The following is a 13141-nucleotide window of genomic DNA, read 5'->3' on the forward strand; positions in this document are numbered from 1 at the left end:
TTTACTTGCCCAAATAGCAGAATACTTTTTAAAAGAAAAAGTTTAAAATCTAAACGTTATGAAAGAAGTAACTCAATAGAACTGGGAGCACAGTAGTTACCTTAAGTCTGTGAGTTGTGGTTTGAGGCGAAGGGAGCAGTGTATTTATAAGGGCAGAACAAAGTTTTCCTTGTTAAATGAAAATTGATAAAACCAGTATGTTCTGTAGCAATCCATTCTGAACATACAACCTCCACTGGCTTTGGTTTTTGCTATGTATGATCTCAGAGTGATTTTATTGCATATGAATGCATTTTGATTACTTGAATTGCAAGAAAACCATTAAACATTTGCATATGTCTGTTGAAAGAAAGGCAGTCTGGTAAAAGATGTGTCTTTCAGTGCTTTTATTGTGCTTTAAGTCAGTTATGTACAGGAAAATGTACATAAGCCTCTCTGCACAAAAGACTGAGCTTGCAAAGCTTACGTGAAAGCTTCCAAACAGCTGCACCAACACATTTGAGTCCTGGCCTAATGCAACTCACTTTACTGAAAACATCATCATCGCTATCCCTTCATGCACGGGGTTTTCCTGGGTTTTACTGGCCAAGGTATGCGAGCCATTGCTTTTTCTGCTGGACTGCTCAGTATAGAGGTTTTTTACACGTCTACCTGTTAAACAGAAAGGTTGCAAAAAAAAATTCAGCTAAAAACCTCAGCAACATTACAAGCCCCATTAATTTTTTCACCTTCTCATGCCTTTTATATCTGTAGTCAGTCATATACAGAGCAAGAACTGTTTGAAAACAATTATGTACAACCAATTTTAACCAAACTGGTATCACAGGCCTGCATAATTTTAAATCTATGTACCTCTTTACTTCCATTTTTGACTCATTAGTCCTGAGTAAAAATGTTCACAGCTAGTCTTTTCAACCCCTGACAATACAGTGATTTACCTGGTGGCAGCTAAAGAAGCTACTCACTGTATGTTACAAAAAGGTTAAAAACCCCAAACAACAAATAGACAGTTAGTGACCTGATTTAGAAGGATTTCATGCTCCCTCTACTGACTGAGAGAAACCAGGGGAGAACCATGTGCTCAGAATTCAGAGACAAGTCCTTAGAAAAAAACACAGTGGGCATCAGAATTTTATTCCTTCCTTCAGTCCATCACAGGACACCAGGTTTCCACACCCTTCACTAACCTGGCTACTTACTGTGGCGCAGGCTAGTCCATGCTTTGTCTTGTATTCTTGGAAAGAAAAGAGAGAAAGCAGAGCCCAACTTATGAGAAACCAACAACTGGGCTCTTGATTTTTACCAGCACTGGAATCAGTCCTTATGACAACATGAGGAGTTGTATCACTGCATGTTGAAATGGTGGCGGATGGCAACCACAAGCGTGCGTTATCAATAGACCCGCTTCTGTTACTGAAACTGCATACGTTTTGGGCCTAAAATTGTAAGGATTACCAAGATAATTTCAGAGCCTGTTACTGATCACTTAGAATAAGGGAAAGTATCGTTTCTGGTTACTGTCAATTTAGAGGTGGTGCTTCGCAGGAGATGCAGGTGTGCTTTTTGCTTTGGAAAATCTTCTCTCTGCAATTAAATAGGGCCTTAAAATATCCATTTGAAGGGCCACTTTTGAGGTGGATTTTTCTTTGGCGTTTGAAGTCAGATTCCTAAATCTGCAGCTCAGAACCAAAATTACTGATTAATGCTGACTGCTGTTATCCTTTAAGGTGAAAATACTGTTCTCTTTAAGAAAAGCCATTATGTGAAGTATTTGACAGAAACACTTGCAATGAGTGCCCAAAACCTAAGTATGTGTACACGATACAGAAAACTAAAGGAACATATGTGGGTTGGAGGTGAGACTACTGTGGAAAGCGGTTTTCCCTTGTGTTTCTCTCTTTTTGTGTATAAGAATTAAAATCTCATCACAGATTTTTGGCACAAAATATATATTAAATTAGCAACTGTAGAAATTCTTGCAGTTTTCAGTAAGGAAGGAAAAATGCAAGGTAAGTGTCCAAAGTCCACCCTGTAACAATAGAAGTCTCTTCATTCCTGCTGTTCCTATTGATTTGTTAATGTGCTTCTGCTCAGCCCAAATGTTTCTGCTTTAAGGTTGTTCTTTATCTCCACTCTTCCAGCTGCTGGTTGGGATTTTTTCAAAACTGCAGGAACCTAGGTAAAATACAAAATAACCTGTGATTACATGAGAAGCTGCTCTATATGCTTCAGAGAGGCCTGAATCCTGATTTTTCTCCTCTTATTTTTACAACACTCTCTCTGGCTTTTGCCTCCTTAATCCCTTTCAGTAAATTTCTCCAACCAGAGTCAGTACCTGCTGGAGTTGGTTTTGAGCAACACTTGAGGATAATCTAGTTAGTTATAGCCACAGTCAACAATCCACAATGAACTACTTCCATCTGCCTCTTAATGGCATGGGAGAGGAGAGAAGGGGAGTTTTATCTGGGTTTCCCCTTTTTTCCTCACTTGTAACAACTTAACTTTTGAATCCACTGATACGCCCCATTATAAATATTAGAGCACAGAATAAAAGTAGACAATACAGTACCCCAAGCTTTGGCAGGTGGGCAACAGGGAAAATGACCCTTACAGAATCATGCTAATCTGAAGACAGTCTCCTTGGAAATCCTCCTACGGCTTGGTACAACAGGGCTCTGCGATGCCATCGGCATCAACGGCAGCGCCAGCCACTGTGCACATGAGGAGCTATTACAAATTTGGGATTGGGAGTCGGGACATCACAACTGTGCCAGCATTCTCCAGAGAGATGTTACAGATAATCATCGTCCTTTTATCTTTACCTTCTCTTTTACAAGACAGGGACTACAGATCTAGAGTTAGTATGTGGGTGGGAGGAGGAGGGCAGCAGCTGTCATGTCCTTCACTATGAACAGACTGCTGCAGCAGCTGAGAAGGCAAATTAGGGCTGCTTCTACCATTAGCCTCAGCTCCCCTTCTGCTGTCAGGTGAAAGTAAATAGAGCATGTCTCAAGGAACAGCCCACAGCTTCACTTTTCGCAAAAAATAAGCAGTATCTTACTGCTCAAGTGTACCAGTGCTGGAGCTTCCCACGTCATTCAGTCCAGCTCAGGAAAACCTTCTCTTTTGTTAAGGAACAGACACTGAGCTGAATTCCCCCATGCTCTGTGGCCCACCTGTCTACAATGGCTCATTTCCTGCTTTAGAAATACTGTACATGGCAGAGCCTGGAGCAGAAACCCTCCCTCATCAGCCATACGTACGTGAGGAGGTAGTGGAGGTTCTAGATGCCGCCCAAGGAAGGAAAGTAAACGTCGCCATATCAGTCCACTTCCCAGAAACATAATCCCCGTCACCAGCCAAAATATTCTGGGGTCCTATCAGAACAGAACAGTTCCATTAGTATCCTAACATTAGTTAGTATCCTAACAGAACATTCCATTAGCCACGCAACTCTCTCGTCAGGAGAAGGATTATCCAAAGATAATATCTTACTCCCCACTAGTGTTTTCCTTTATGGAAGTGGTAAACCCTCTACCATCAACAGCCAAGCCCTACCTGGGGAAAAGGGCTGTTTCATAGCAAAGCATTTTATTTAGGAATCACCCTAGTGTATTCTGTTACTGTCCCACAGAGTTTTCCTTCCTTCATCAGGAAGTCTGGAAATTCAACCCTTCTATTTAATGAGTTTGGAAAGGAAGAAGTCTTTGCTTTGTTTCATTTTTGTGTGTGTTTGTTTTAAAGAGAGCATGTAAATTTGTATGCCCCAGTCTGTACCTGCCCAGTCTAGGTATAAACATGTAATTGACAGTAGAGTACTTCCTCTGGTGTGCTGGAAACACCCTGACTGCTTACCAGGTACCCTTGTATCTGGAAGACAAAGCTGGTCTTTTCAGAAGAATAGATGATCATTAAAGAAACCTTAACACTGCCTTATAGTCAGTCCTTATACAACCATAAATCTGTCTTCCGGTTTATTTTACATGGACATTACACAGAAAAAAAAAAGGCTGCAACACTGTGCAGTTAGCCAGACAGTAATTTGCTTACAAAAAAGTGACTGCATGAACATGGGAATCACTGGACTATGTTTACACACTAATATAAATCTGGAGCTTTACCTATGGAAAGAGTGAAGTTGTACTGAATATAAAATGCACTGTAAGAGTAGGGCCCATGTTTTATGTCACTGATAAAAGCAGCACTTATTCGTTACCTCTTCAAGAGATGACTCCAGGTTCATACCAAATGCAACTCCTATGAGTCCAAAGAGAGACAGAGAGAAAGTCCCCATAGTCAGCTGCAAGTTCAGTCTCATCATCACGTTACGGTGGCTAAAGGAGGGAGAAATATCTGTAAGGGGAACCCAAAAAATGGATTTGCTGCCTAAATTTTCAAATTCCATACAGCATGCACTAAAACCAAATAGTGGAAGAGAGGAAGTCATGCTGGAATTACGCAACCCAGTGACAAAGCTCATGAAACAACAGTATAAAGTGGCTATCGTTTTGAAATTGCTGCATCAGGATACCTCTAAGGAAGCAGGTTCTGCTTAATCATCAGCAGACTTTCCAGTATTGCTTACTTCTTAGAGGTGTATATACACAGAGTAACAGTAAATTTTCAGGAAAATTTGAGTTCTCTTACCACTGACTGGAATTTAAATGTCCATATTCACAAGAAACAAAAATTTACTGTTACCTTGCAAATGAATACTTACAAAGAAGTAGAGTTGATAAATACTGCAGACTATGAACTTGAGCCTGTTTTGGAGAATTCCATATTCAAGTCTCCCCCAAAAGGATTTCTGTGGTTTCCTGATGCAGCATCCACCAATTGCTTCTACAGATAACTCCCCAGTAAAGAGGAGAAAGAATATTAAACACTGACCTCAAAGACAGTGGCATGTGCTTGCAAATGCAAGCTACAATTATTTTTCAGTAAGAAAGCTGGCTACTAGTGAAAACTGTAGCAAAGAGAGAGAAAAAACTTGCTCTAAAGTTATTCACTCTTGTATCACTCCATAGAGTGATAATGCAACTGAACACCTGAGTAGCCTAGCCAGACTCTTAAATAATTCAGTTTTGCTGAACTGAGTAAACTTTCCTGATTAGAATTTTATTTTGCCCCTAAATTTGCAGACATTTCCTTTGGTGAACAGATCCCCAGAAGGATTTAGGAGAAGCTTGGTTTCTCCTGCTAGGGAAAACTGATGCCTGGCTAGACAGGTTTTTACACATACTAATTAGGGTGTCTTGTTGCTTTGCTTTATCCAGTTCACTGCTAAGAAAAGTGTGATGCAGCTTCTAGTGCTGTGACTGCAAGTCCATTCAAACCCTCACAAAGATGGAATTCCCCACCTTTCCTTATAGACAGACTTGAGAAAGACTAGATAACATTGAATTCTGCTCAGCTTTTGGCAGTCCAACAGATAGGGTAGCTAACCTGTCCAGGTTGATAAAGATTATGCTTTCAGAGTCGTCAATCAGTACTCTGAGTTCACGAGCTTCATTTGCAAGATCTTCTGCTTGTCTGTAATAGTTCTCCAGCAGCAACTCCATTTCCTCTGCATGGTCAATCCCAGATGTACTCTCCTCACTGTGAGCAACAATTTATAGTTTTCTGGTTAGCTACATGTAGTATAGAAGGGTATTATTATTGATGTGTTAAGACAAGGCACATTAAGAATTGTGGGGATCGGCCAACAAGAGTGCTGTTAGACACTAGATCTCAAAAATCCAATTTTTTCAGTGAGGAACTTCCATCAATACCAACAGCTTAAAACAAATGCAGATTTTTACATCTATCAGCTGATCAGCATGGGCAGACAGTTATTTCGAGTAGAGCAGTTAGCATATGATGTGCTCAAGGCATGCACAACACCACAAATCTTACTTTTTCAGGTACTAAAAGTTATAAAATTAAATAAATTTTATATTATCTACAAAGTTTGTATTACTGTAAATGTTTATATTGTTATTATAAAATGCTGACAATTTTGAAAGGAGATGCTTCATTTCTTGGTGCCCTCAAGTGGTGGAAGCTGGTAAAAGTGCAGTCAAAAAATCCCAAGAATAAAACGTGACCAAAAGTCCAACACACAAACAGTTACACGGTGAGAGAGATGTTTTAGGTGTATATTAGAATAATATAGTTGTAAGGTGTTTCAGCTATACACAGTCATCACTGCAAAATTTTCTGGACACATGAAGCAGCCAAAGAGCAAGCATCAAATGGAAGACACCGCTCTCCAAAGCAAAGTCTGAGAGATTTTCATCTTACTTCAGTGTCCGACTGCTGGCACAGCAGCCTTCTCTGCAACAGGTATGTATGTTTCTGGCAGTGTACTGAACTGTTCACTGCGTAGATGAAAGCTGAGGCACCTGAGATCCACAGGAGCTTGGAAACTAGCAGCAAAGCCAGGAAGAGGGTTTTTTTTTTGTGGTGTAACCTCATTTCTCTAGAGAGACTAAACTTTTTAAAGAATCTCCTTCTGGTATTGCTGACTGTTAAAAGAACCTCTCTGAAATGATTTACTGAGAAAGTAAGTGATACATCTTAAGAATCAACCCACGTAAGCTCCCTGAGGACCTTTAATAGAGCCCCTAGTTTCTCTCTGATGGAGCAGAAACCTTTGAGTTAACTAGGCTGATTTTGAAAGCTCTTCAGACCTTGAGGTTTTTACTGCATGCAGGTGAGTTTCAGACTTGAAAGCCTTGGAGCGCTATCTGCTGTATTACGGATTCAGCTCAAGGTCTTATGTGATGAGTACTTTACATCAGCTCCTCTGTGGACATACAAAGGGAAACAACAGGCACACAGACCTGAAAATAACCGCCACCTGATTTGTTTCCATTAACTAGCCTCCATCTGTCCCGTGAGTCTTTGACAGTCTGCCACACCTTCACACAAAAATATGTTGTCTGCCTTGTCTTGTTTTTCTGGGCTCAGCTCAGCATTCCTGCTCCAAAGGATCTCAGATGGCACCTCTCTGCCTGACTGGGCTCCTCCACACCTCCTCAGGCTTCTGAGGCCACCAAATACCACACATCACTTGCATCAATCCCAGAGTCAAAAGAGCTGTGCTCACACTGCCAGCCTGCCTGCAAACGTGCTGTTGTGGCTTAGTGCTTCCCGGTGCGCCTCATGCACGGGCCACTTCACGGCACCCTGTAGCACAGCTCCCACACTTTACACAACTTCCCACAGCCTCTCCTCCCCTTGTGCAGTGGTGTCTGACTTCAGGTTTCTCCCAACGTGAGAGTGTAAGGTGACCTTGGTATCTTTCCCAGACGTTCCCTACACATTGTCTACCATGAGGCAAGAAGAGATTTGCCAGCAGCATGTATTAATTCCAAAGGAAAGCTGGAGGCAAAACCAGGATGAAGACCAGCTGCTGGCTCAGGAACAGCCTGGAATTCAGAGCCCTGCCAATACTGCTCCACCGGAAGCAAAAGAAATGCAAACTGGGTCCCACTTCTGGAATACTGAGTTTCTGCCACGCATTAGGCTAAGCTCTGCAGGGCAAGAAACTATCTCCTGATTTGAAACCCCTGCTAGTGCATGAACAGTATTAATATCCATACACAATGTGGTTACACAAAAGTATTACTCAGCAACTTCACAAAGGACCCTGAAAAGTAGTTTATTATCTGTTTAAACATAAAACATCTCTGTATGAACAAGATTTAAATGCAATTCAGCCCAAAACATATCAGAATCTGATACATATTATCTTTCTGCTTTTTTTTTTTTTTTTTTTTTTTTTTTTTTTTTTTTTTTGCTACAGCAACCAGTGATGCTGCTCCTGCGTACCATTTTTCACCAGAATCTGAGAGTGCAATAGGACTATTTCTGCATTTCGATTTTTCCTGAAATGCTGCTCTCCAGTGCACTTGATTGCTCCAGGGTGTCTCTCCTTCATGTTCTGCTGACAAGCAAAAAACTAGAAGCAAGGTGTTCAGAACACTCCTAACAAAGGAAGTGTGGTGTCTGATCTATCCAAGACAAGCTTTAAAACTCGCCTCTTCAGTTTTTTTTGGTGAAACTGAAGAGAATTCTCCAATAAAGTGTTAATTTGTATTGAAAACTAACATTTGCTTTTTCTCCTCCTGCCATCTAGCTCCCATTCCATTACATACTAAATGAGATGACCTGTTACACCCAGAAATATCTGAAACTGTGTAATATGACTAGTGCTAATGGGCATCCTTCTCCATAATGGCAAATACAATGATTTCTGAAGAGGCAAGCATTAGGGCTTTAAAAAAAATCAGAAAGTCTTTTGCTTTCTGCTTTTTGGCAGGGAACACCCAATTTAGTGTTCAAGCTTTCCCTAAACAAAACACACTGTTAAAAAAGTATGTGGTTTCAAAATATACATACAATACTTGTGGATCCGTCCATTTAGATAGACAGAGCTCTTCTATTAATTCTTCTTCATCTAAAATCTCCAGAATTGTTTCTTTGAAAACTTTAAGATCTGTTTCCAGTTCTGACAAGCTGAAGAAAGAACAGGCAAAAGGTCAAATAATCCCTACTGGCACCAGTGCACAAAGGTAATCTCTAAATGAGTTTGCCAGCCAGCACCCTCGCCAGATGGAGTGGCCAGGAAAGACTTGTCACAGGGTTCTAAGAGCTCCTTCAAAAAATTCTCCACAGGCCACACACTTAGTAGTGGCAGTGATCTGTCTGGGGACCAGCAAACTACAGACACACACTGAAAGGGATTCAGATGTTTTCTGGATATATTTGTATGTCAGAAAAAAAAAAAAAAATCACTCTGTGAGCGCATAGTGAGTGCCTATTTGCAACGTCATATTAGAGGCTAATTCATGAAGGTACCAGGGTTATTAGTACTTGTAACCTTAAAGCACAGATCCGAAGGCTAATCTTGTTTTACATTACAGGGAACACTTCCATGATGTTATTTTGTTCTCTTAGGCATTATTTTCTTCTGGCAGATGCTATTTAAGAAGCTCAACTGTATTTCTGAAAACTCAGAACAGGTTTCCTTTTTTCTGTTTTTTCCCGTATCACTAGTTATTTCATATACCGATTTTACATTTACAAATAAGATGCACAACCCAGCATTACAGTAATCTAGGAAATTAGTATTAGATACCATTTTTCTAACATTTAATTGCACATAATGTTCTACGGTCATCTTCTAGTCTCTTCACGGCTTACTCTTTATTTACCTCTTGCCATTTTGCAGGAGAATGTGTAGTTTACTCCTATCCACAGACAAAAGCTTGGGGTCCACTAGAGCTTCCAGTGTCTCAAGGATCTGAGGCTGCAAAGTGTTAAGTCTCCCCTGCAGTTTGCTGATCTAGATAACAACATGATCCTTCATAAGAATTAAAGCAATCCCTTTAGAATGACTTGGGCTCCTGTCTCTGAACACAGAATTCACAGTAATAGGCAGTTTACACAATCTGCTTTCCAGCGACCAGGAAATACTTGCTACAGGGATAGCACTTACAAGATAAAGCCAGTGCGAAATACAGCATTTTATAAAAGTGACTTGCACTGAACTGAAACCCAGTGACAACCACACCAATAAAGCTGATAAAGCTAAAACACTATTTGTCTAGAAATGTTGTTATTAGCATTAGCAAGCACAGATTTTTAAGAATAGCTAGTAATCATTATCTGACTCCTGCCCAAGAGACCAAAAACCTCAGCACTTTTGTGTGACTTCCATTCCAGCTACAGCATGTCCCTAGAAAGGTACTCTGACTTGGTTTTTAATTGTCCAAATGATGGTGAAGCCATTGCATCCAATTAGCACTTTCTTGGGAAGGGAATGGAAACACATGTACACATGAAACCATGAAAACTAAAGCAACAAAAGGCAAAACCAAAAGAGAGCTCTTACAGGGAGTGCAGAATACATATACAAATGCGTATGTATAAGTATTAACACACGAATAAAACCATATTGTCCTTTCTATGAAGCAACAACTTCCAAAACAATTGAAATAAAAATGAGATGGCTCACCCGGTACTGCAGGATTGCTTCTATGGCTCGGAATTCAAAGGGCAGGGAATATGTGACTAGCTGACCTTCCCCAGCCAGCTGAGATGCTAGTTCATTGAAGAGCCAGTGTTCCAGATTTAAGTTACGATAATCTAGTATCAGAAGAAACTCAGGGGTTATGACGGCCTTCAAGAACTGAAACAGACAGTACATGTAGGAGTCTGAAAAAAACTCTCTGAAGATTTCTCATAACTCTAGTGCATTTGGTAATTTACACTTTTAAAAAGCCACTCTTCAAATGTCTTTTCAGGCAGGAAAATAACAACCTCACACTAACCACAAACTAGTGGATTCCCTGTGGTTAAGACACAGCACTGTGCTAGAAGTGCTAGGACTAAGAGGTTCCTTGTGAGCTTTTATTTCTGTGACAATGTTAATAATGTTTCTCCTGTGCTCAACTAGAAAAGTGGTCATTAATATCTATTGTTGGTAAACCCGTGCCTCTGGTTGCTAGGCAGAGCTCCAAAGACACATTTACTGCTGGACTGCACGTCACAGAAAGCTGGTAGTAAAGGAACCAATGAAGGAAAATGAAAGTGCAAGGATAAGACATGGTTCAAGTTCACACTCAGCTATAGAGAAACCATTACCTCCATTCTCACAATGATCCTGTTGTTCCTAGTTGCAATGCTCATTAGGTGTTGAAATCTGAGATCTCGAGCTTGAAGACCCAATTCCTGGTACAATTCGGTTTTCTTCTTTTCTATCACAAAAATATTTTTAGATGAAGACATTTAGGGTACAAGCATGTATGTTCTGAAATTACGTTTTAGTACAAGTCCTGCAGAACAACAACAAAAAAGCTGTTCTATCTTTAAATCAGTTTGCCTTCAATTGATTCCTCAATGTAATTTTTTTTTAACTTGACATTGAGGAACTTGATCTTGAGTTGAAAGGGAAAAATTCTAGATATAAGTGAAAAAGTTGGCCATGACAATTAATTTCATGTCAGAAACAAAGTGACTCATTTGAGAAAGCATATGTAATCCTACAGGAAAGGAAATACAAGGCAGGAAAAGTAGCATGCTGGTCAAAAAAGGGAAAGACAAAGTAAAAATGACCTTCACGTGAGAGATGGAATATATGATTTTCAAACACTACTTTAAAAATATTATGTAATTTTAACAATAAAGATGCTATGAAGATCAACAGAAGGCAACAAAACATAGGAAACGTTGCAACATCCCAAATAAACACAGTGAAGTATCCCAAATATATTTTTTTACCCCATGTAGATTCCCAGTTGGTCTTTTCTGTACTGGACAAGGAATGAAAGACAAAACCCAAACAAATGAAACTACAATGAAAACTCACCAAAATAGGTTTTATTTCCCTCCTTGTCAAACTTCATCTAAAGGAGTGAAAAAACAAAAATTTTTTTCAGAGTTATTATAAAACAATAAATCAATTTCTATAATTGTTTGCACTTGCCTAGAGGTCAAATGGAAAACACACTATGAAGAGAAAGCAATTTTTTATGCCCTCTCTTCACAGTTCATCCCAGTTAAGAAAAACACTGCACCAAATTGCCATGTTTCACTGTGTTTGTATACACACCAAATCAAAACCATGTTCCCACATAAACCTTGGGAAGGAGCTGATTTATAGAGGATCAGACAGAATATAAAAGAACAGACCAGACTATTTCAGTTGGAAGGGACCTACCATGATCATCAATTCCAACTGCCTGATCACTTCAAGGCTGACTAAAAGTTAAAAGCATGGTATTAAGGGTGTTGTCCAAATGCCTCTTCAATGCTGACTGGCACGGGGCATCGAGCACCTCTCTAGGAAGCTTGTTGCAGGGTTTAAGCACCCTCTCAGTAAAGAAATGCTTCCCAATGACCAGTCTAAACCTCCCCTGGTGCAGCTCTGAGCCATTCCCACACATCCTATCACTGGTTCCCAGGGAGAAGAGATCAGCAGGGCATCTTACACTTTGGATTACAAATTTTACTATTTCCTCTGGAGCAATCTGAAAAATTTACAAATAAAATTTAAAGAGAGTACCACAAATTGGGTAGTTAAGCCTTGTGTCTCTGTCAAGTATCGCACTGACATGCTATTCAGCCAGTAACCTGCATCTAAATCCTTCTTGTCTTAGCACCTGTCATTCAGATTATTCATTTAACACTTGTATTTCCTAGTAAAATTATTTTATTGGAAAAACTGCAATGTCTGCCTTAATCAGAAAGTCTGCTGTTTTGCTTATAAACCACGTAGCTTTATTCCATATTACTGGTTTCAAAAACTGTCTGTGAATTAAACATACCTAAACATACATTCCAGTAGAGCTCCAAGGTCTTAGCTGCGCGCACCTTGTTGCAGAATGACTGCTTTGGTTCCCAACGAGGGGGCCTCACCTTCCCTCATATGCTCTAATAACGTCAATCAAGCAGTCTGCAAATGGCTTTCAGACTCATTTTTTAAAAAAATAGAGAGCTTCTTTTTCCCCAGATTCTATGTTTGCATAGAACTGCAGCTACCAGGACACAGAAACAGTATTTCTAGACGTCATTAGCAAGCCTTGGCAAGCTTAGCAAGAAACTTGCTGACTGCAGCACTTCTACGAGTTGACCCGCCTTCACGCTTAAAAAGAACTTCCAGCAGATGCCGGATCTTAGAAAAACATCTTGATGGACGCGGTATACCGTCACTGGTCCTCAAGTCAGGATACCTTAAACCGACCATGTGGAACGCAGGATGTTCTCTGAGAGACAAATCTGTCTGCTCTTATGATGTTTTAAGAAAAAACAAACAAGGAGCAGCATCACCTTACACAGCCCGCGCTGGCTGGTGGGAACGCCTGCACGTACTTACCACTGCAAAAACAGGAGAGACGCTGGCTAAGGTGGCTTGGGACGCCTCCGTCGTGGCATGCTGGTAGAACTGACCTGAAGGAAAGACAGCGCATTTCTACCCCCAGCACGCCCACTCTGCCTTTCCCGGCGCGGTGCCCTGCCGGGGGCCACCAACGCCCTGCGCAGACACACGAAGTAGGGCGCACCGGCCGTCAGGGGGCCGCCACGGACCCGCCACCCCCCAGCAGAGCGCGGGCAGGAGGCCGGTACCGCACCGAGCGCAGCTACCGCCGCTCTG

General features: G+C 40.8%; 1 protein-coding gene across 1 annotated transcript; it reads right to left on the reverse strand.

The window, feature by feature from the left end:
• Positions 1-371: 371 nt before the first annotated feature.
• Positions 372-13133, reverse strand: MRS2 (magnesium transporter MRS2). Its single transcript, XM_026841361.1, has 10 exons — positions 12863-13133; positions 11357-11393; positions 10633-10745; positions 10004-10177; positions 9201-9331; positions 8386-8502; positions 5446-5598; positions 4217-4334; positions 3264-3377; positions 372-2175 (listed from the first exon to the last, which is right to left on the reverse strand). The coding sequence occupies exons 2-10, from the start codon at positions 11391-11393 to the stop codon at positions 2065-2067; spliced, it is 1068 nt and encodes a 355-aa protein (XP_026697162.1). The 5' UTR covers positions 12863-13133; the 3' UTR covers positions 372-2064.
• Between the last annotated feature and the right edge of the window lie 8 nt (positions 13134-13141).

Source organism: Athene cunicularia (genome assembly GCF_003259725.1).
Source record: "Athene cunicularia isolate RWA chromosome 2 unlocalized genomic scaffold, athCun1 chr2_part1, whole genome shotgun sequence".
In the NCBI taxonomy this organism is placed as follows: domain Eukaryota; kingdom Metazoa; phylum Chordata; class Aves; order Strigiformes; family Strigidae; genus Athene; species Athene cunicularia.